The sequence below is a fragment of the Setaria italica genome, chromosome V (genome assembly GCF_000263155.2).
Source record: "Setaria italica strain Yugu1 chromosome V, Setaria_italica_v2.0, whole genome shotgun sequence".
NCBI classification, from domain to species: domain Eukaryota; kingdom Viridiplantae; phylum Streptophyta; class Magnoliopsida; order Poales; family Poaceae; genus Setaria; species Setaria italica.
Genome location: NC_028454.1, coordinates 9,443,295 through 9,466,786, shown reverse-complemented (window position 1 = coordinate 9,466,786; position 23,492 = coordinate 9,443,295). Strand labels below are relative to the sequence as shown.

The 23,492-nt window shown below is 47.9% G+C and overlaps 5 protein-coding genes across 6 annotated transcripts; 2 read left to right on the top strand and 3 right to left on the bottom strand.

The window, feature by feature from the left end:
- Positions 1 to 3,088: 3,088 nt before the first annotated feature.
- LOC101775698 (pyruvate decarboxylase 1) lies at positions 3,089 to 6,125 on the top strand. The gene is made up of 6 exons (XM_004968224.3): positions 3,089 to 3,704; positions 4,044 to 4,207; positions 4,303 to 4,953; positions 5,285 to 5,402; positions 5,484 to 5,672; positions 5,758 to 6,125. Exons 1-6 carry the CDS (start codon positions 3,201 to 3,203, stop codon positions 5,926 to 5,928), a joined length of 1,797 nt encoding a protein of 598 aa, XP_004968281.1. The 5' UTR covers positions 3,089 to 3,200; the 3' UTR covers positions 5,929 to 6,125.
- A 1,891-nt stretch (positions 6,126 to 8,016) lies between these two features.
- Positions 8,017 to 9,895, bottom strand: LOC101774488 (transcription factor bHLH30). 2 transcript variants are annotated; one of them, XM_004968220.2, is made up of 3 exons: positions 9,751 to 9,895; positions 9,238 to 9,646; positions 8,017 to 8,802 (listed from the first exon to the last, which is right to left on the bottom strand). In XM_004968220.2, the coding sequence occupies exons 2-3, from the start codon at positions 9,514 to 9,516 to the stop codon at positions 8,320 to 8,322; spliced, it is 762 nt and encodes a 253-aa protein (XP_004968277.1). In that variant the 5' UTR covers positions 9,517 to 9,646; positions 9,751 to 9,895; the 3' UTR covers positions 8,017 to 8,319. The 2 variants fall into 2 exon arrangements, with proteins under 2 accessions (XP_004968277.1, XP_004968280.1); XM_004968223.2 differs by having other exon boundaries at positions 9,238 to 9,576.
- Positions 9,896 to 13,808: 3,913 nt separating this feature from the next.
- On the top strand, positions 13,809 to 14,443 carry LOC101772587 (late embryogenesis abundant protein EMB564). The gene has a single exon (XM_004971633.2). It carries the CDS (start codon positions 13,865 to 13,867, stop codon positions 14,147 to 14,149), a length of 285 nt encoding a protein of 94 aa, XP_004971690.1. The 5' UTR covers positions 13,809 to 13,864; the 3' UTR covers positions 14,150 to 14,443.
- A 1,376-nt stretch (positions 14,444 to 15,819) lies between these two features.
- LOC101774081 lies at positions 15,820 to 18,099 on the bottom strand. Its single transcript, XM_004968219.4, has 2 exons — positions 17,666 to 18,099; positions 15,820 to 17,028 (listed from the first exon to the last, which is right to left on the bottom strand). The coding sequence occupies exons 1-2, from the start codon at positions 17,881 to 17,883 to the stop codon at positions 16,446 to 16,448; spliced, it is 801 nt and encodes a 266-aa protein (XP_004968276.1). The 5' UTR covers positions 17,884 to 18,099; the 3' UTR covers positions 15,820 to 16,445.
- A 770-nt stretch (positions 18,100 to 18,869) lies between these two features.
- Positions 18,870 to 19,518, bottom strand: LOC101773673. The gene has a single exon (XM_004968218.2). The coding sequence runs from the start codon at positions 19,346 to 19,348 to the stop codon at positions 19,106 to 19,108; it is 243 nt and encodes an 80-aa protein (XP_004968275.1). The 5' UTR covers positions 19,349 to 19,518; the 3' UTR covers positions 18,870 to 19,105.
- Positions 19,519 to 23,492: the final 3,974 nt, after the last annotated feature.

The following is a 23,492-nucleotide window of genomic DNA, read 5'->3' as shown; positions in this document are numbered from 1 at the left end:
GGTGTAAACATGTCGCACAATGCCCTCACTGGCCCAATTCCACCTCAGTTTGGTGCGCTAAAACAACTCGAGTCATTGGACCTCTCTTCAAATGATCTGTCAGGAGAAATTCCACAAGAGTTAGGGTCGCTGAACTTCCTTTCAACGTTGAACCTGTCCTACAACGAGCTGGTGGGGAGAATACCCGATTCGACTCATTTCTCGACATTTTCCAACCTGTCGTTTATGGGGAACATCGGTCTCTGTGGACTTCAGGTATCCAAAGTACGCAACAGCACAAACACCATACGTGGAGCTACAACATTCGGAGAAGAACGATCTTATATTGTTCCTTGTTACCGGACTAGGGTTTGGCGTCGGATTCGCAATCGCAATTATCTGGACATGGGGAATCCGTGTTGGGAGAGGATCTCGAGACCACACTTTCATGTGCTGGAAGAAAGTTCTCTTCTTCATGTCGATGGCTTGGGCGAAAATGCCTCTACATTAGCGAATATCGCTACGTTTGTATCATCAATAATGCTGTACTGAACATTAATTGGACCTTGTAAGTGTATTTGTATCCATATGTAAAAGGTGAAGAGGGCAGGATTACTGGCCTGTTCAATTCATCATATGCAGACCCAATGCGTCCTCCTCGCTGTTGAACGCTTGCATTGACGGCAGCGGTGGTCGTCGTGCATCCTCACCGCGTCATCTGCCATCTCCGTCCACTTGCCACCGTGCCGACCCGGTTCATTAGAAAGATGGGTTCGGTTAAGGACGTATGGGCCCCGCGTGTCGGAAGCCCACCACCGCGCTGTCTAAACAACAGGGTTTTCATCGTGCTATGGCGGCATGTGGGCTGCATACCACCAACCAGGGCCTAGATTGGTTTCGACGCACTGCCGCCTGGGCTCTGTGGCCTGGCTCGCCGTGCATCCTTTGCGTTGCGTTGGGCCTGGCAAGGGCAAGGGCGATCCGGAAATGCTTTTAATTTCCAGCAGGATGCACGCGGCGAGGGCCGGCGACACTTGAATCATGGGGGAATATGATCACTCCATGGATATTGGTTAGGCCGGCCAGTAGCAGGTACCATAGCTTCTAGTCTCACCACGCCCTTAATTAACTTGGACGCGGACCAGCTAACGTGGTTACGTGGACGCCTCCGAGCCCGAGAGCTCAGCTGCCGCGCACTCACCCAAAAGCAAACGTAAACGGTCACCATCGATACGGCTGCTACAATTCGGCTTTTCAATAATCCCCGATGGTAATCAGTAGTACTAAACTTAAGCCAAGGCTGATTCGATCAGCTCTTGACCGAGAGCACGCGTGTATGGTGTATCAGTCGTCCAGCCACCGTTCCCATCTACTAGACCAGGCCACGCACTGATGAACCTGACAAAGGTCAAATGATGCGGTTGCGCGCAGAAATCTGCTCCATTTACACTGTCGTCAGAAGCAGAGAGATGCTGGAGCACAAGAAGGCATTCCACGGATTTTTTTCTCTTCCCCCCAACAGCTGTTCTAGAAAGATTCCTCGCTCCCGAAACGGCGGGCGCCAAAACCATGAGGGCACCCGCGATGGTACAATACCGAGGTGTCAAGGCCAGGCACAGCTCAACTTGTAGATAGCACAGACGGCAACCCGTCCAGCAATACATCGTTTAGCTCTGGCTACCGTGGGTCCCGCATGTTAAATTACTTTTCCTCATCCCCTCCGTCTCATCCGGCAAAACAGAGATCGCCGCCGGGCGCAGCCCCCGCACGCGCCGGCCGCCGTACCTCCGTACCTGCTACACCGGCGTTCACACTCCGCCCCCGATGGAGGCCGCCCACATCCAGCGGCCGCGCCGGCAGCTCCTCCCCGCCCCTCCGTCCCGCGGCTGCGCCGGCAGCACCACTCCGCCCCTCCAGCCGGCTGCTGCCCGCTCCTCTCCCCCATGTTCGGCGGCCCTGCTGGCTCTCGTGCTCCGGCTTGAACCTGCACATCACGTTCGTGCTCTTCCAATCTGGGCGTTGGCGGCGCGCCGGCGGCCAAAGCGACGGAGGTGGAGAAGGAGACGGCCAGACGGGCCAGGTGGGCATGGCGAGCTTGAGGAGAGAAAAGAAAGGGCAAGGATGAGGGCGCGTTTGCTTTCGGTGACTTAGCACTGACTTATTTTTAGCATCCGTCGTATCGAATGTTTAGATACTAATTACGAGTATTAAACGTAAACTATTTACAAAATCCATTATATAAGTGGAGGCTATTTTTAGCACGTGTCACATCGAATGTTTAGATACTAATTAGGAGTATTAAACGTAGACTATTTACAAAACTCATTACATAAGTGGAGGCTAAATGGCGAGACGAATCTATTAAACCTAATTAAACCTAATTAATCCATCATTAGCAAATGTTTACTGTAGCAACACATTGTCAAATCATGGACTAATTAGGCTTAATAGATTCGTCTCGCCGTTTAGCCTCGACTTATGTAATGGGTTTTGTAAATAATCTACGTTTAATACTCCTAATTAGTATCTAAACATTCAATATGACGGGTGCTAAAAATAAGTCAGCGGAAGCGGGGCCGGAGGAGACGGGAACTTGTGGGGTCCGCTTGGCGTGGGGGCCGTGCTATAGGCTCTCGCTTCGTTTCTCTCAGCTCCACGTAGGATAGGACGTGACGTGGAATTGTTGTAGCAGGCTGCTATCGGCCCGTTGCCATTGGCACCTGACGCTTGCAAATTGCAATCCATTATCCTCGAGCGCATTTGTTATTAATCACCCTGCACATCGATCCAACACGTAACCCAAAACTCACACGAGACCTTTCTTCAGATGCGTCTTGCTCTGTTCACAGTACAAATGCGTCTTGCTCTGCTCCTCCCGTGGTTTGCCGCGCAAGAAACGTTGCGAGTTGCGAGCCGAGGCGCCCCCGGATTTGCAGTGCACTCTGACGGTCTGACCCTTGCCAAAAAAAGTCCACGGCCACGAGACCCCACTTGTCACGCACCTTCGAGCGCCACCTGTTCTAGTACCCTCTCGCTGACACGCCCGGCCCCACTCACCACCACCATAAATGCCACGGCGACCGTCCGCGCACGGACCCAAACCATTCTCCACTCGCATTCGAACCGCCCGCCACCAAGGCAACTAACTTTTTTCCCACGCGAACCTTCCGCTCTCCTCGCGCCCCCTCACCGCCGGCCGCTGCCGTCACTCACCCCTCGCCATGGACACGGCCATCGGCTCGATCCCCTCCGCCTCCGACGGCGCGGCAGCGTCCTCCTCCCCGGCCCCCTCCTCCTCGGCCCCGCGGGAGGCCACGCTGGGCCGCCACCTCGCCCGCCGCCTCGCCGAGGTTGGCGCCCGCGACGTGTTCACCGTCCCGGGCGACTTCAACCTGACCCTCCTCGACGAGCTGGAGGCCGAGTGCGGGTCCACGGGGGTGCGCCTCGTGGGGTGCTGCAACGAGCTCAACGCGGCGTACGCGGCCGACGGGTACGCCCGCGCCCGCGGCGGAGGGGTGGGCGCCTGCGCCGTCACGTTCACCGTCGGCGGGCTCAGCGCCATCAACGCCATCGCGGGGGCCTTCAGCGAGAACCTCCCCGTCGTGTGCATCGTCGGGGGACCCAACAGCAACGACTACGGGAGTAACAGGATCCTGCACCATACCATCGGGTTGCCGGATTTCACGCAGGAGCTCAGGTGCTTCCAGACGGTCACGTGCTACCAGGTACTAGAATTCCTCCTCCTCTTCTTCTTTTTTTATTTTGGTGGCGAGTGATGATGTGTGTCGAGTTCTAGACTTCTGCTGACTAGTGCGGCATTACGTGTCCACTGGTTGGGCCCAACAATGCATATTGTGGTACTATGGTAGTATGGTTATTTTTAAGTGAAATACTGATTCTTCCCCGTCAAAATTACCATGGTTATGTTGGAAATCATGATGTTAAAGTTGAGATGTTTGTGTTGACTAAGAATTCGTGGTAGGATTTGCCATGTATTCTTTATAAAGAATCAGTCGAATTCTCGGACTTGCTAAGGTATTATGTTTTTTGTTCATATACCACAGGCTGTGGTGAACAACTTAGAGGATGCACATGAACAGATTGACACTGCCATCTCTACAGCAATAAAGGAGAGCAAGCCTGTTTACATCAGCATCAGCTGCAACCTCCCTTCGATCCCACATCCAACCTTTAGCCGTCATCCTGTCCCTTTCTTCCTCTCCCCAAGGTATAGTTGGGAAACGTGGCAGGTTCTTATATGTGCATAAGCCAATGTCGCGATTAGTTTGAAATTAATCATGTGGAAAAATTGTTCATTTGAAGGCTATCGAACCAGATGAACCTGGAGGCAGCAGTGGAAGCCGCTGCGGCGTTCTTGAACAAAGCTGTCAAGCCAGTGCTTGTTGGTGGACCAAAGATGAGGGTTTCCAAAGCATGCAAAGCCTTTGTAGAGCTGGCAGATGCCTGCGGTTATCCGGTTGCGGTGATGCCTTCTGCAAAGGGGCTTGTGCCGGAGCACCACTCTAGGTTTATCGGCACATACTGGGGTGCAGTGAGCACTCCGTTCTGTGCTGAGATTGTCGAGTCTGCTGATGCCTATCTATTTGCTGGTCCCATATTCAACGACTACAGCTCAGTTGGATACTCGCTGCTCCTGAAGAAGGAAAAGGCTATCATGGTCCAACCAGAGCGGGTAGTTATTGGACATGGCCCTGCTTTTGGGTGTGTTCTGATGAAGGATTTCCTGCATGCACTTGCAACCCGTCTGAAGAAGAATACCGCTGCATATGAGAACTATCGTCGAATTTATGTGCCTCCAGGCGAGCCACTTTCATCTGAACCTGGAGAACCATTGAGAGTGAACATACTCTTCAAGCATATTCAGGCAATGTTGTCTGGCAACTCGGCTATCATTGCAGAGACAGGGGACTCATGGTTTAACTGCCAGAAGCTGAAGCTACCTGAAGGATGTGGGTAAGCTCCTGTTCGAATCACAATTTAGCTGTGAAATGATATAATGATGCAGTATTTATTTCTGTTTCCTAAAAAATGCGTTGTTGGGTAAGTGGTAAAATCACTCTCTGCTTAAAGACATTGGTGACACATGCCCCTAGCCACTAGCAGCCACCCGCTCATTTCCTGGGTCGGATCTGCTCAAATCTTGTTCCGGGTCTTCCACTCACAGCACTACTTTCATTTTTGTCAGCTGCTTCCTTATAGAAGGGTACCGAGTATTAGATAGAAGTGATACATAGGTGTTTTATGTTCGGTGTGTTTGTAACTAAACATGATTTGCTTTCACCAGATACGAATTTCAGATGCAATATGGATCAATTGGCTGGTCAGTGGGTGCAACTTTGGGATATGCCCAGGCTGCTAAGGATAAGCGTGTCATTGCATGTATTGGAGATGGCAGTTTTCAGGTACAAAACAATCAAAGTTATGCTATCCATATGAATTTCTATCAAAATATGCAGTAAGAGTCTAATTTGACCGCAATCCAGGTGACGGTACAAGAGGTGTCAACGATGCTTCGATGGGGGCAAAACAGCATCATCTTTCTGATAAACAATGGAGGATACACCATCGAGGTGGAGATCCATGATGGTCCTTACAATGTTATCAAGAACTGGAACTACACTGGTTTGGTGGAAGCTTTCCACAATGGCGAGGGCAAGTGCTACACAGCAAAGGTTGGCAATTGTATACTGCATTACTGTAAGTACGCAATCATAAATGGCACATTTCAATTGCAAAATTTGCATTCTATTCCCGCAGGTTCGAACTGAGGAGGAGCTGAAGGAGGCACTGAAGGCAGCTCTGGGACCTAAGAAGGACTGCTTGTGTTTCATAGAGGTCATCGTGCACAAGGATGACACCAGCAAAGAGCTCCTCGAGTGGGGATCTAGGGTTTCTGCAGCAAATAGCCGTCCACCGAATCCTCAGTGAGCACATCAGCTCCTGAATTGCACGGGAAATGGTCCTCATTGTGTTTGATGTCCATTTCAAGAAGTCTCCGGAGAGGGGATGCTGTTAATCTCTGAATAAAATGTCCCTGTAATTCACTGGTGTTGTAAGTCCTCGAGTAACCTTCAGTCCTTCACAGAGATGATTTCATAAACTGAGGTGGCGTTTGGTTTGCCTAATGTATCGTAATCCGTAAGGTGTAACGTTCCAGCACAACCCGTAAACAGTTAACAGCGTAATCAAATCCTAGCCTATACAAATCTCATAACATTGCTGCTACTCCATAATCAGAAAAGGGATGCGGTGCCGCCCAGCTCGAGATGAAACGAGATGCCAGGCCGCGCACGTCGCCGCCGCCTGAGGCACTGACCACGTTGCTCTAACCTCTTCGAGTCACCTCCGCCGCCGTCCGCAGTGGCCGGTGACGCGGCCGCGAGGACACCGGCCGCTGCCTCCTCCACCTCATCCTTCTCTGCTTTCTTCTCAACGCGTCACCACCAATGGCCATGCTGCTCTGGCTCAGCGACCTCTTCATGTCGTATCGACGATGACGTCGACCACTACTTCCTCCGCCTCATTCCCATCTGCCTTCTTTTCGATGCACCGCCGCTGATGACGCCAGCTGCTCCAGCTTCTGCTCGAGGTCGACCTCCTCCTCGAAGCTCCATTTCCTCGTGGCTGCAGTCTGTGAGCATCCTGGAACCTCCGTTTCCTTAGTGAGCAACGAGCGCACGGCAGAGATAGAGAACAGCAGGCCTGACCAGCAAGGTGCAGGGAGAGAAACGGGGAAATGAGATGACGATGGCATGTGGGTGGTTAGAGATTCAGGTTTACATTCCTGTTACAGTGTGCGAACCAAACAAAGCGAGCCATTTGTTTCATTGTTAACGTTACCTCTGGCTTCTGATTACATTTGTGTTTGCGTTACATTTTTTGAAACAAATAGCACCTGATCTTGTATGGCTGCATTGCTGCCAATAAATCTGAACTCAATTTTTGTTGTTCTTGTCTAACTAGCAGTTCGTGTCGGCCTCTCTTGAACTTCAAACTTTGTAGTCCAAAATATGTCCTCAATTAGTCAACTTTCGTATTTAGCTCCAGCCCTGTAGTCTTTGTTTCAGCCTATTCTCTCAAATCTGATCATAAGGGAATCTAAACCTTTTGCAACGGTAAAAAGGAAGAAAGGTGTTTTCAGTAAACAAAGATTTGTGGTTTCTCCGAAGAGGGGTGCTTTTCATTCCAAATTGTGACTCTTCCAAGTTCCTTGAGTCAGTTCAACACGTGTACTTTGTATATCTAGCACTTTCTGTTCAGCAGCTAAGTGCACTGCTCGTTGTAAACACCAAAAGGGCTACACGTCTTAAGTTTCGGCAGATCAACAACTTGAAACCGAGGGCAGCAAATTGCAAGAGCTGAAAGAGCATTAACCCTTACCAATTGGGCCCATGAAAAGCAAAAGTCACATCGTTGAGAAAAGTCCTACTTTTCATGAAAGAAAGCAAAATTTTCTTCACCTATGGGTAGCTGCCCATAGTTTCACATATGATTGTACACCAGCTATCGACGAAAAAAGGAAATGCTTCAATGAGTTGTGAGAAAATTTATGCAAGAGAAGGCCATTTGCGTCAAAGAATATTTGTTATGTGAAATATATTACATCTAGTTCCATGTGACATATGGGCCACAAAATGTACCAAGTTTCTTTTCTTCTACTCTTGAGAAAAAAATATTGGGCTGAAGCTTCCACTATCAAGTAAGAAACTGCTACATTATATTTGGTACAGGAAATGGCTGAAAGCTCTGGCAAAGCTAAATGTTGAGGGCGTCTCCAACAGTATAAGCTAGCACTAGCTCTAAGAACTTTAATACGAAGGAGAGAAGGTAGCATTAAGTATTGTGCAATGAGAGAGAAGTTTATCAGAAAGCGTTTGAGACTATCTCTTACCTTCATCCTAGTCTCTTCTTTTTTCACTATTCATAAATAAATTATTGATTCAGCTAGCTGTAAGGTAGACCGACACTCTTAGGGCAACAGATAAAGCAGAGTACATTCTTGACAGGGAGCCAATCAAAACTCAAAAGGTGTCACCGTCTTTTCACCCAAACCCCGAAATCATCTGACTTTGCAGAACAACATTTCTGCATCCATACAGTCCTCACACTACATGTCTACAGCACACCCCATCTAACCCTGCTGGGCCCTGACCAATCATTACAGCACTAGCCCCAGTTCAGAACTTCAAGGTTCGTTCAAATCACACAACATTTCTGATACGCAACAAACACAATTAGCACTCTTAATCTGAAGAATTTCCCACCATTTCTTACAGGATTTAACAGTCCCTAAATCACCAGAAGTTAAATAAAAATCTTCTATATGGACATAATCGAGTAATGTGACTCCAGAATCCTCTGCCTCTTGCTCTGAAAGGGACTACTCCCATATGCCATTTCAGGAGAAGCAACCTTGGCTAACGCTTGCCTGAGAGCCTCCTTCAGAGACCTCAGGCTTGCACCTTCACTGCCCCAGCCCTCCTCCCTGCACAGCACGAACACATGCTGCACCCTTCCTCCTAACGAGGTCAAGTCCGCCCTCACCGTCCTCAGCCTCAGGCCATGGAACGCCTGGATGAGCCCGGCGATGAGGTCCGGCCGGTCGTCGCAGCTGATGGAAGCCTTCATGTAGATCATCTTGTCGGTGCCGGCGACGACGACGCCGCTGTCGCCGGCGTGGAGCTCGATGGAGACTTCGTTGGTCTCCGGTGGGAGGGCCATGCTTTGGGTGGCCTCACTCGCTTCCCTCTTCAGCAGCTTCACTTGGTCTACCACTCTCGCAAGCAAGGTGGCCTTGTCCATCTGCAGTGCAGGGAAAATGAAAAGGCATTTGCTTAGAAGCCATAGCATTGTACTTTGTCTTATTAGATAATTCCAAAGTGGAAGCATGATGAAATGTGAACAAATGCGAGCGCAAAGGTTCCGTTCATATGGCTTTCTTGCAAACCTCAAACTTCTCCATAAAATATGCCCGAGGAGAGAGAATTGATTAGTAAGCAATAACTTATTGATATCTGGCACTGAGATTATGGGCAGTGATGGAGATTAACTTATTTCCAATTTTAATTTGTAATTTCCCTGCTTTTAGCTATAACTACTAATGTAAATCAGCCGAATCTGGACTGCAAAAATGTGAAAAATCAACTCTGATGAAATATGAACAATCTCTGAAATGGCTCAGAAATCTTGCCAAATGCTTTCACAAGTGAACCACTCAGGTGGTAGGATCGCACGAACCTGCCTAGTATCAGGGACCATCCTCCTAAGCGTAGTCAGATGAGCATTGATCCTCTCCCGGCGGCGCCGCTCAGCCTCACTGTGGATCTTCAGAGCCCTCGCCTCCGTCGCGCTCCTACCAGACCCCGACGAAGACGACAACGCCGGCGGCGCCGGAGGGGCCGAGCTGGCCTGCCGGGGCAGCAGAAGTGGCCCTACGAACACTGAAGGATCGCAGCCATCGTACGGCTGCAGCCCCTGCAGTTCCTTTCCTTCTTGCATAGGTTGGCATGCAGCCATTCAGCCAAGCATCACCTCACCTAGAGGCTTCTTGTCATTGCAACAAGAAAGGCGAATGTTCTGAAGGAATCAAACAAAAAGGCAGCTACACAAACTTGAACAGCATCGACACTTCAGTGACTGAAAATTGCTACAATGACGCAGCCAGCGACAAGGATCAGAGTAAGAGGAGGTGAGAGACGAAGCAAGCAGAGAGAAAGCTTCTCATGCTGTTGAGTGGGTGATGATGCTTACAATAAGTGGTGCAACGTCGTCTTGTCATCCCATCTGTATTCTCTAGGATGGGTCATAGGTGATATGCTTGTGTGTGAGATGTGATCATCTTATAATACGTATGACGGTAGGCGTGCTGCAGTGTCCTCTCCTTTTTACTGGCCAACCACTCTATATATATCTCATGTTTCCCTCTCCAGATGTGTTCCCACTAGCAGAATGGATGAGGTGGCTTGCATGAGTGTGGCATGAGTAGGATATGAAGAAAAAGCCTGCCAAATGGAGAAATTTCAAGAGCTGCCTAACAGGTTTCTGTTCTGATGACAAGGATTCAGATGACTTCAGACTGTAATCGTGAGACTCGTAACTCAAGTAAAGATTCTTTTTACTGCTGTTAGGTGAAATGAAATGTGCTTGTGTGCTTGGAGAAAGCAGATGATAAGTTTACATGTAGTAATTTATTAGATGGTTCTAGGGCCGTTCCTCATGTAAATTTTATGAACAAGCCATGGACGCCGAACCTAACCAGGCAAGAATTTCTGAAAGTATAGAGGACAGACCACAAGATTCCTCTTCTGGAATTGGATGCCCATGAAAGAAAGTCTTCGCAATTCATTGACTAATGCTCCATGCGTTGTCCCATGAGTGAGAGAGATGGACAGGGACACGATTAAATGAATCCCCATGAACTGTAAGCTCCAACAGTTCCAGTCTCGGCATTTAGCTGCAGGCACACACTCCATAACAAGCAACGTCCCAGGAGAGGCCTTTGAATCCTTTCAGACTGAATAACAGGTCTCGCTTGTTTTCTGCATATGATTCAGTTTCAAGTTTCAGAACTCAACGCTCTCACCAAAATGCATCAATTTGCTATCTCAATCAGACAGTAAGATCACTGTTTACTCGAGCTTATCCCCTGATAGATAAACACTAATCTTTGTCGTCTTGCACTGCCTAATCTTCCCCCCTAAGAACATGTGGCACTAGAAAATTCAGAACAAGTACAGCTTTGTGGATGCTTTAAGAGCATTTTTATTCAGACTGTTTCGAGATCCGACACAGAACAATTGATGTGGTTTACCCCTTTGACCAGTGAACAAGGATAGGGACGATACCAAAACTATGCAGGATTTAATAGGGAGAAGAGACGGTTCTCTCGGGCTCCTTCCTTCCCTCGGTACGTCAGTGCCCTGCATGTGAACCTGCGAGCGCAGCAGGTCGACAAGCGGCCGAAGAAACCGCGGAGTCCAGAGCCAGAGAAATGACAAATGGCTTGCATGGTTTGTTTGTCCTTGTGTCTCAGCCTACGTTTTGGCATCTGAAATTCATGTGTGCATGTGCATTGAGTGACTTGTGAAGAAATGTGATTACTAGTACCACCGCGGTGACAAATACTTTACTGTTTCTTCTTTATCAAGTCATTTTCGGGACTTCGACTGCCCTGACTATTAAAATCTCTGGTACGCAAATAAAAGTCATATGTATGAATTTATCTAGAAAAGTCATATGTATAAATTTATCTAGAAAAGTACTTTTGTTGTCTCATAACTTAATAATATATCTTAAATATATTCTAACAGAAAATCATGGCCACAGTCATAAATCCAAAACCGTGTTACGAAATATCACCCGAATATAACAAGGAAAAAGTTCAAATTACTCCTTTGAAGTATAGTGAAAGTCCAGATAACTTCTAAATTATGTTTTGATTCAATTTATCTCTAAACTATGCTATTTGGTTCATCTTGATTCCTGAGTATTCCCGGGAATACCCAACGTTGGAGAAAAAAACTGACTATATAAGTATGTATACCTAATTTTACTCGTAGGTCGTAGCTGGTCCAGTTATTTCGTTTTATGGTCAGTCTATCGAGCCCACAAAGCTGATGCAAAACACGCACGTTACGCCTACGTTGGTCGATGCCTACCACGCGTCCACGCTTGGCTGATCTCGACTGCAAGTCGATCCCCAGTCCCGTTGCACGCTCTGTCTAGCCATCTTCGTGTTCTCTCCTCCCTTCGGACCCTCAGTTTTTATCCCAACCCCTGAATCCTCAAGGTGGTATGGCTTCAGTGAGCAGGCAAGACTTGTGAGCCGGCGCAAGCACGCCCGATGCAAAGCTCAAAGCTGGAGCCCAGAGAGGAGCTCACATGAGAGAGCAAGCTCCAAGCATGCTCCTAGCACGGTAGCACCGTAGGAGGAGGCAGGAGCGACCAGCGAGCAGGAATCCGGAAGTGTGTTGACCGTTGAGCAATTTGCACACCTCATGTTGCGCAAAATTTCAATTCTAGTTCTTTGAACAACCCATGCTGTTATTTAGCAAAATACGTACGTATGTGTTCAATTTTTATATAGATCGTAGAGCTCTAATACATGAAGAAGCGCCACTAGATTAATTCAAAGTATTTGTGAGAGGAGCTGCAAAGACACGGAATATAAAATCACCGCACCTTGTTAGCAAGCAATAATTTCTGAGATGGATTAATTAGTTGAAACATCTTAGTTTTAACAATTCGTACTTTAAGTCATAGTACTGTAGACCTTTATGTATTTTTGATCGTTGAACGAATAATTTTCTCTTGGGAATACCCAACTCTCAAATCCTAGCTCCACCACTGAACTTACCCCATAATGCAATTGTCTTTTTTTTTTCTCCGTATACAAGTTGAATTTTAATTTGAAACTTTGCAGGTGGTAGTTGACATCATAATCTACATTAAAAATATATTTTATGAATTTTTCATCATTATTTTTATATAGTTTTGTATCTCAAGGATAAATTTATTATTAAATATCCAACCTATCAGAATAATAATAAAAAATTTATAATATATTTTTCTAACATGTCTTTTGATTCTTGATACCATCTTGCAAAATTTGAACTTAAAATTCCACTTGTGTACAAATAAAGATAAATTGTATTGAGGAAAAAATTGAACCAAATGATATAGTTTAGGACTTTAGGGGTTCCTAACTTTAGTTATACTGAGAGCAAAGACTTTTTCCATATATAAAACAATATATTCGGACCGCCCAATTATTTTCAGTTGGACGGTCAAATTTGTATGTTATGCCACTTTAGTTCTATTTTGTTAGATGTGTTTGGAGTGGAAGGTGTTCTTTCTTCTACATTTGATATTATTATAGACTTCAGAAAGAAGATCTGAAGCGCAAGAGTTCATCAGAAGTTCAAACACCTGCTTTCAAATGGCCCTAAATATTCACAATTTTTTCAACGATAGTTATTGATTTGAGGCAACATTTTTTTTTGAACGAAAGGGGATTTGAGGCAACATTGTGCCAAACTGAAGCTGACAGAGACATTTATAGGTGATATTAACTCAGGTTTGCATCTAGCCATGCCTGTTTGGCATCTTGTAGCCCCTAGCTTTGTTGCTCAAGTTCAAAGAGCGGGACCATATAATCTCCCATAGTCTCATCCACGATCTTTTTCGGATCCTTTGGATCTTTTGACGTTGTGTGACGAGGAAAACTGCTGCGGCCTTCTGGATGTTCTAGGTAGAGTCACTTTTCTTTTTGACATTCTCGACATGACGCACAACAACACAAAACTTTACTGCACCTTTCGCTGTTCTTCGAGACTACTTTTTACCATTTTTGTGTGACTGTATATTAGCAATTTCGTAGCGCAATGATTTCGTTGACTTGGGTGACCAATAAAGTGGGCCGGCCCATAAAAGGACAGGGCCGTCTGAACAACAACGATGGTTCCAGATTAGCCAGCACATCCCCATCGCTGTAGTCTACGCAGCAGAAGAACAGTACGGGCCCGCATAGGGCTCCACGTGGCGTAGGAAAGAGGGGAGCCCGCTGGGAGCTGACGGGTGCCCTCCACGTCAGACGCATGCATGCATGCATGCGCTTTGACACCCATTTACCGCGACACGCAGGCATCTACGTGCTCTCCGCCCGGTAAATCCTTATCCACCCTGAACACGCGTCCGGCAGCCGGCGGCGGGCATGTCCGCCACGTTAACCCTCTCCCGCGGTAAAGATCGAGCTGTGTATAAGTAGAGGTGCCGAGGCGAATCAGAGTTTCAAGCTCGGGCGTCGACAGTGAGCAAGAGGACTGAGGGCAGTACACAGCAGCAACCAGCTCGAAGAGTAACAGAGATGGCGTCGCAGCAAGCGGAGAAGGCGGCGGAGCTGCAGGACCCGCGGGTCCGGGCGGAGCTTGACCGGCGCGTCCGCGAGGAGGGCGAGACCGTCATCAAGAGCGGCGGCGGCGGCACCACCCTGGAGGCCCAGGAGCGCCTCGCCGAAGGGCGCAAGAAGGGAGGGCTGAGCCGCACGGCGGAGTCCGGCAACGACCGCGCCGAGAGGGAGGGCGCGGCGGTGCGCGTCGAGCCCGACGAGAAGCAGCTCGAGGAGGCCAAGAAGAGCATCGGCGGCGGCTGAACGCGTCATCAACCGTTTGACAAACCACCGTAGTGTCACTAGCTAGCGTGCGTGTATCGATCGGTATGGACATGTAGTCTTAGTCTAGTTAGTAGGTTTGCTATTTGGTTGCCATGCGTATGTGCATATGTTAGGAATGGTCGAAGGCTACAAAATTTTGGTCCCTGCATTGAGGCCATCGCCCTTGTACACAAGCTAAGCTTGGATGAAGCTACCATATCCCCTCTGGCTGCAACATTTTGGTGCTGCGCATCTCCTTCAACACATGTGGCTGTAGCTTTGAGCCCAATTATATATAAGAGTTCTCTGTCGTTGTCTGAAACTATTGTTGGTTCTGTCCTTACTCGCATCCTGTATATGTCCGGTTTTGCGGTCCTAAAAAAAACTCTCCTGCATGAAGAACACGCTCGCCGAGGCCAGAAATGCACGTCTCTACTAGCACCCCTTGCTCTTCGTAGAACGTACGACTCTGGCAGAGGTCTTCGTAGAAGCAATTTCTTCTCCTTGACCCCGGCGGCGTGGAGTATGCCACAACACTTCCATGATTCCATCGAGAACATGGTTGGCTCATCCATTTGTTGGACTTTGATCAAAGGATGGTTACTGCCAACAATGGAGATAATTTTCGTCTGACTATACAGCAACAGGCAGCCGACAATCAACTTGGTGCTCTTCGATGAGAAGAGGCTCGCCGTCAGGCTCAAGCTGATGACATCGCACAATATTATTTCACATCAATATACCATGAGGAGCGAACGAAACAACGGGGGTTAGTTTGCTTTTCCCTTGAGGAAGGAGTACTGCAGTTTGTAACTGAAATCACAAAGGAAACCCACTTGGGTGCTTCTTGCTTCCTGAGATGTGAGAAGTCAATACATCTGGCCATTAGTAACTCTGGAGCCAGGGAAAACTGAACTGAAATGCAATGCAATTGAAGCTAGGAGGAGAAGGATACAATTAATCCATGTCCAGATGGATCTCAATGCTCCACGCCTCCACTCAGCTAGAGTGAAGCGGGCGGGGACAGAAGGATGACGAGCGAGATGTTCTTTGGGCTCTCCAGTGGCCTCTCTCTCGCGACGCTCGGAAAGGTAGCACCCGCTGAGAGCTCCAGCGCATGGTAGGAGAGGAGTGCGTCGCCGTGCACCGGACAGGTTGAGGAGCTCGAGGTGGCGGCGCTCAAGACGAGGAGATTGGGGAGGAGGGTTCCGGAGGAGGGCGGCTATGGCCTCCAGGCGGCGCGCGGGAGGCAGGGATAGGGCAGCGCGCGAGTGGCGAGAGGCACGGACGGCGGCGGTGGAGGCCAGGGAAGAGCACGGACGGCGGCAGAGGAGGCCGAGGGGATCAGGTGCTAAACCAGGGGTAAAAAAGAGAAATGCCTCTGCTGCATACTACCGGCGACATATATTTTGGTTTTGGTAGAGGTTTTGTACTGAATTGACTGGATTGAATTGAAAAAACCTAGATCCAATATATTGAAATCAGGTGAATTTGTTGGTTGAAATACGAGTCTCATGTCAAACCCGTCTTGTCGAGCAGCCTCGCAGAATTGTCTATCATTAGGTGAAAGATGTGGCTTTGCATTATCTTGCCGTATGTAAATGGGCTTGCCGGCATCTTCGTGCGGCCACTTCTCTCGAATAGCTGGCAAAACCTTTTCAAGCATGAACTGTCGAATAGTGTCCCTTTTTATTGAGTTGATCCCAGCGGGTCGGTTAACACTTAGGATCTTTGATTGGTTTCATTTCTATTGTCCCAGCGGGTCGGTTAACACTTAGGATCTTTTGGCAGGCTCGTGTGTCACAAAGGGGAAGCAACCGATTTTCCCATCAAAGGTGCAATTCCCATTACAATCAAATCTCGGGCGGGCAAGAACAGTCAAAATCTGAATCTTTGGAATGTAGTTCTTGTTCTTGCACGTTCTTGTGGGTTGTTCTTCACCTGGAACTATATAATATCGCAATGCCTTCCTTGTGATGTAAAACCATTTCTCATTAATAAAGACATAATCAAACAACCCTTTGAACACAGGATCGTTAGGTACACTCGGGTCAAGCATGATAAGCACCACTTTAGACGATCCTTATTGTTGTTGTCTGTCAAGTATGGCTTTATCGTGTTTGAGACACGCTTTATCACACCTTCATTTTTCATTCTTTGAACCTTGGCTTTACTGACACCCAAGTGTTTAGCAACATCATCTATTGTTGTACGGCTTGACAACAGAATATCTCGAAGCTTTGAAACATCCACCACTTTCTGCTTACGGCCACATCTGTTTTTTCGAGTGCTAACATCAACTCCAAGACCTTGGTCTAGACAGCCTTTGCCTTTTTTTCCAAATACGTTGCACTGTTCGAATAGGTACTGAGAATTGTACTGATACTTCTTTTGTCTCACTTCCCTTCAGATTTCCACTTCTGGCCCTTCCTAACAAAGCTTCAAATATAGCTCTCCGTTTCTCATTAGGCACTAGTAAATTCTTGCGAGCATTCCCCTCACCAAGTGGATCATCCCCAGTACCATCCTCTTGACCAACTGGATCATCCCCACCACCATTCTCTTGACCAAGTGTATCGTCACAAGTACCATTCGCTTGACCAACTGGATCATCCCCATTCTCTTGACCAATTGAATCATCTCTGTAGTCTTCCGGTGCGAAGTTTAAATCAATTTCATTCGTCACTCTTTGGCCTTGGTCAAGTGGAGTATGAAATATAGCAGATGGTGATGTCTCCTGCCTCACTGAAGGGGACCTGAAACATGCTCTTGGTGACAACATCATTCTGCTCGATGGAAAGGGTGGCATGATCGCACAAAGGGATTTCCTTTTTTTGCTCCTCTGTCCTCGAATATTCAGCGCACCTTCTTGGACAACCCTGCATGAGTGTCAATTAAATTGTGAGATGAAAATGTATTGTGAAAAGTTTACAGTGATTGGCACAATGCAATTTAACAAACTGTTCATTTGCAGTTCATTTGAAACACATGAACTCAACAGAAATCTAAAATACAGTCCATTATTTGTGAGCATAAAAGTTTACTCCCCTGCCCACTACAGAAGAAAGGCTCCAACAGCTCATAGTGCATACTCTGAATTAAAACAGCAAGTTCAGAGAGTGCAGATAAGATGCAAGTTCATATCCATGATCAATACACACGTAGCAAGTTCAGAGAGTATATAGGAATAGCTTCTTCGTTCAGTAAAACAAGATTTAGGTTTCATATGCCAGGTGATTTAGGAACTAAATTGTATACTAATCAGTCATCACCTAGCCGCCTACTACCAAATCAGAAGGATACACGAACAAGACCCATCACTAGAGCTGCTTTGAAAGGATTGGTGAAACACCACTTCCACACACCAAATCATAGCAGTAGATCATCATCTCCATCCACACCCTCTCCGTATTGTCGTCATCACGATACGGCCGGAAGATACAGCTCACAAGAACACTACCTCGTGTACAATCGGAGACATACAAGTGCTCAAGAATTCACGGATCACAATCGTACCTCGGAATGGCGAACACGAACCCTGGCGCCGATGCCTGCACCATCTTGGCGATGTTGATGCCCGCGACGACGATGCGGCGCTGGTCCGTGCGGCCGAGGCGGAGAGACGCGCAAGGCGGTACTCGACGGGTAGAGCACAACGCTCGCCGCCAGGGCGTGGGATCGGCAGGGTGGGAGCGTCGATGGGGTCGGGGTGTGGCATCTGGATGCTGAGCCATGGTGCCGTTGGCTGTGGGATGAGATCGCCGGCGGCGAGGGACTCGGAGGGGGCATCGGAAGGAGCGGCGGTGGGGCAGGGATTAGATGGGGCAGCCGCGGGGAAGAGCTCGAAAGGGGTGGCGGCAATGGCTTCAGGGACCGCGAATCCGCCTGGCAAATTGCACGGAGGCGCATTGCTCCCGCCGCCGCAAGGAGTGCGATGCGTGGCCAGGAGAGATGGACGATTGGACAAAGGGCAAAAAGGTATTTGCACTGTTTCCTTAATTTTTCAAGGACGTGTCTCCTAGTCAGTCGATTGATTTTTTTCCCGTCAATTATGCCGTTAGATTACGATCAAACGCCTCCCGTGTCATTCATTCTCATCCTTACCTTTTTCTTCTAACGCCGCCGCCTTCCGGTCCACACCACATGCCCACCCGGCACCAGCTCAGCCTGTCGGGGCGGCGCCCCCCACCAATCCCTTCCTGATCAATCCTCGCCTTTCACCGGTGCCCCCATCTTCAACTCTGGCGTGACCATCTTCTTCTGTTCTTAAACTCTGGCAGCCCCCGCAGCTACTGCGTCCCGTCCGGCTCCGGCAGCCCTATCGCCTACATCGTTGCCCTCTGCCATGGCCCAACGCTAATCCGTCTGGCCGGACTCCCCCGTCGCCTCCACCGCCCATCGGGGGTACCCCGCCACCCGGCTCTAGCGGCGCCCTCACCGCCTCCGCTTCACTGCCGTTTCTCCCACCTCCACCGCCGGGCGGCAAACTGCCCCGAAGCTCTCTCTACATCTGGGTACTAAGGTAACCTCAAAACCCTAACCTCAAATTCTTATCCCTATTCAATTTCAGTGTAATTTTAGGTGACTGATGGATTTCAGTCACGTGAGGAGGAGTAAATCTCTTTTTTCAAAGCTGTCGGAAACGTATTTTGACATGGAGGGAAAAATTGGCAACAAAACTAATAACGCAAGTCTTAAACACGCAGTCTGTTTCGTCAAGGAATCATTGTAGGCACCGCGTGTATATACAGATCACATCCACTTAATACTCCACATCAGAGATTCAAGAGGTACCGTACATATGCGCAGTGCAGTGCAACACAATGTACAAAATCAAGACGCAAGTCCGCATCCGACCGGATGGATGGACGGCAAAATGCCACGGTGAAGCACGCGACGATGGCAGAGAGAATCGCCAGCGGATCGGACTCGCCCGTCTCGATCGATCTCGACCGCTCAGCCGCGGCACCTCTCGATGGCGCTACAGCCGCGGGTGTAACGGTTGGCCACGGCCCCCGGGCGGGTGGCGTCGGGGGTGCCGGCGTTCTTCTCGCAGTTGCCGAGCACCTTGCAGCTGATCATCTTGCTCGGGTACGTGATCCACTCCGCGGCCTCGGCTTCCTGGGGCCCCGCCAACAGCAGCAGGCACAGCGTTACCGCCACCACGGCTAGCCTCGCCGTCGAGTTCACCTTCTCCATACTGATGAGCTCTCGTCTTACAACGGAGAAGATCTATGGAGAGGTGTTCTTTTATTGCTTGCTTCTCTTTTTTTTCTTCTTAATATAAGGCGACTCTTTGTTGAGGTAGGAGAGACCAAGATTTTGTAGGGGCAGGCTGCCTAAAATGTTTGTGGACGAGAGCGGAATTAGGGTCTGAGAAACGCCTAGGCTTCTATTTTTGAAGGAGTTTTACTCGTTTGGAATGGACAGGCTCGTGGTCCAATTCTGAGTTTAGGTTTTCCTTCTATGAGCTAGAGAGAGTAAATACTTAATTATAGGTGCACAGCTAATATAATGTACTTAGAATCTGAATTTGGTTTACAGATTACAGTGTTAACAAATTGCAACAAGATCGATGGGCTTAACATAGAGAAATATCCTTTTGTTTAGGTATATTATTAGTTCAGCTTATGATATTTGTTGTAATTTCGTAAAAGCAAAAGGAGAAGAGGATTGCTAAAATACACCCGAGCGTTCCCCAGCCTCCTCACACTCGATTTTTTGCTCTTCCTCCCTCTCACCGATCAAGGCAGTGCTGCTTCTTCTCTGTCTTGGACGTGGTCTTCGACGAAGTTAGTGTTCAGGATTCGAGTTTAGGGGTCTGGGCTCCGGCGAGCTCTTCATTGCCTGGTTTAGAGGGGGGACCCGGCAGGCCAGCTCGGCGGTGGTGGCGAGCGTGGGGGCGGTGAGGCCAGTGGCGGTGGCCCCGCTGGCTCGGGCGATGGACAAGGCCGGTTGGGCTAGGTGGGGGGGAGGGGTGACGACAGTTGCGGCAGAGGTGGCGCAAGGCGGGAGCAAGAGGGGCGGGGAGGTGGCTGCTGCGGGCGAGCTAGGGTCTCGCCGGAGTGCCGCGCCAGCACTAGCGGGTCGTCTAGGCGGCGGCGAGGCAGCGAGCTCAGAAAAAAAGGAGAGACGCATCAGGAGGAAGAACGGAGGTCAAAGACGACGTCCTAGCTGTTCGATCTGTATCATGTGGCTATGAAATTCGGGTGTCAGGGGATCGAGAAATGCTCGAGTGCCCCATAGACAGCCCTAAGGAGAAAGGAGGGGGATCGAGAAATGCTCGAGTGCCCCATAGACAGCCCTAAGGAGAAAGGAGGAAGTAGGCTTGCCATACCGTAAACCTATGCAAAATAGGGCTGGCCTGGTTGGCCCGAAGCTCATAAGAGGATTGGTGTGGCAGAACCATCCGATTTAAACTGGCTTAAGTGCGCCTAATCGCTATCAGAACAACAATTATTCAAAACGCACTTAAAACAGTTTAAGTCCGGGAGTCCGTCGAGTGTCCCTAGGACGTCTCGAATCATCCATGATTTGAATCTTAGCCATACATCAGGATCGCTTCCATGAAGGAAAAAAGTATCAACAAATATTATATTTTTACATAAATACTGAAGGTACGAATTGTTACGAACCATAGATTGAAACAACTTAGAGTGCAAGTTAAACCATTCTAGGAGTTTCAAATTTAAAGGAAGTAAAGTAATTAAATAATTATGTTCAATATTAGGGTATTATGAGACCCGTAAAATACCCTAGTCCTTCGGGCCTTCCTCTTTAGTAGACCCCTGCTGCAAGTCTGTAAACAACAACAAGGGATCCCCTGAGCACGAAGGTACTCAACAAGACTGACCAGTCTAACCAGTATAAATAGATTGAAAAATAACATTTCAAGGAATATGATAGCTTTTAGTGTATTGGCTAACTCAACAATTTTTGCGAAAAAACTTACTAATTGTGAAACCTTAGTTTTATCATTTTAATCATGATTAGTTCTTACCTAACCAGCCTATGTGAAATAAAATATTTTATTCAATCAAGTGGAACTACACATCATACAACAATATTAATTTAAGGAAAATATTATATTAAACTAATTTACTCTACGATGCTTAAGCGATGATCAAGTGCGTTCATAACTGAGAATTGCGGCGATCCGGACCGATTTACATCCTGTAGGAGATACCTAATCACCAGCCATGCACACTGATCGGGTTGCACATAACAACCTTTCAATTAGCCGTACCCAAAAATCGAAAATATAATTACCCGAACCCAAGGACGCACCCCCACATGGGACCCTCCGTCTGGTCAAATCTCCATGTGAGTTTCAGGCTACGCCCCTGCCTTTCTCCAACACACCAAGCACGGGTAAAAATATTTCCAATTAGAGAGCCAACTAACCTACTAGGTTTGCTGGTTCCCAATGGCAGTAAGCAACAAGGTAATATCACTTGATCAAAAGTTAAGGCAACGAACGAGCCTTAAACAGATTAATCTTAGTGGACAGAATTACCATCTCTAGCTTCTATCCACATCTTCAAAATTCAAAGCCATTTCCTTGATCAAGATGTATGGCAATATTAACCTTAAGTGGTTGAGCAACAAAGTTACTCAAAGGTGAATCTAAGCATTACTAAGCATAGGATGGTTATCAATTATTTGAACAGGTGGCAAAGATGTCCTACCAATAAGGTTGGATTATGCATAAGAGTAAGGTTTCAATCAACTCCTAGACTTAATGCATAAATAAGAAAATAACCAATAATTTCGATACATGAATAGTAACTTCTAAAATTAATAGGTGTAGATGCTCTGGGGCTTGCCTTGGTTCACAAAAAAGTTAGTTCCTTCGGGAGATCCTTCAACACAAGGAACAACCTCAATAACCTCCTCAAATTCCTGAGGTTCTTCCCAGAATTCCAAGAAATCCACTTCAGGAGTTTCAGGTTCTACGATATCATGTATGCCATAGTTAAAATATGCAAAACTTTTTGAAACAATAACTATACAACTTATCTTCAAGATTAAGTTGCAAGCCAACACTAATCTATCCCTAAAAGATTAACTCACAATTTAATTTCTTAACTAACCTAACTTAAGTCTTTTCTTTTATTTAGAAAAGCATTATAAATAATTTCTAATCTTAAAACCTAATTCCTACGGATTAATAACATTTGTGAATAATAAAACATTATTCAAAATTTTATACATTTTATAAAGGTTAAGTATTTATTTACATACCTTAAATAAAGGCACTAAAAAATACCAAATTTTTATTATCTTTTCCTAGGGTTTAATAAATTTTAATGCATAAAGGAAAATAAAATACACCTAATAAAGTTGGTTTCACTAATTTTGGACATTTCTACAAATTATAATGAATTAAATATGAAAACAAAATTTAAATCTAGTTTCTAAAATTCTAAATCAACATTTCTCCCGAAACCCCCCCGGAAAACCTTTCTCACTCACCCCTGCCCTACCCATTACGCTGACACACGAGCCCAACCCAACACACAGTGTACCCAGCCCAAACCGCGGGTACACCAGCGGGTAAAGGCGAGAACTCGCCACCGGTGAGGTCTCAAACGATGATGACTACACTGCATTACTCGCCTCGACTACGCGCACCTACCGGGGGTGTTGTTGGGGTGGGTTGGCTAGCATTGGTGGTGAACAGCGGAGCGGGCGGTGCTAGGGTTCCCGACGGTGAACGGCTCAACGCGGCGACTGTCTGCCCACAAGCTAGCTCCAGAGCTTCACCTCGACCTAAAACACCCGGCGCTCTCCCAAACCAGAGCTCCCCGCAGCCAGAGCCAAGAGCTCGACTGCGGTGGCCATGGCGGAGGCGCGCGCACAGTGGCGCAAGAGCTCCAGCCAACCCGGCTGTGCTCCAGGCCAACAAGACGGACCTAAACCATCTACAGCTCATGCGTGACACATCCTAACACTCAGACAGCGACCAAAACCCCGGCAGCATAGAGCTCCACGACGGCAGCCTTACCAAAAATAGAGGGCGGCCGAACTTGAGGAAGACGGTGGCGGAAAGGTGTTGAGGTGGAAGGGACTGGATGGTGACTGGTGGGATCAATTTAGGATGTCAAGGTGATGGTTCTGGTGGAGGGAAACGGCCAGCGGTGGTGGGACAACGGCGGAAATCACCGGCGACCGAGGCACGGTGAAAAGCTGAGCGGCACAGTGAAAAGGATAGACTCTACCGGTGGGAGCGGTAATTATACAAATTTTTCACCGCCTCCACAATGGCCACCTCTTGCTTGCGTGTTTGCTTCACCCCGCACGCATGCGCCGATGCGTGGCACGGCAAAACCGCCTCTGGCCA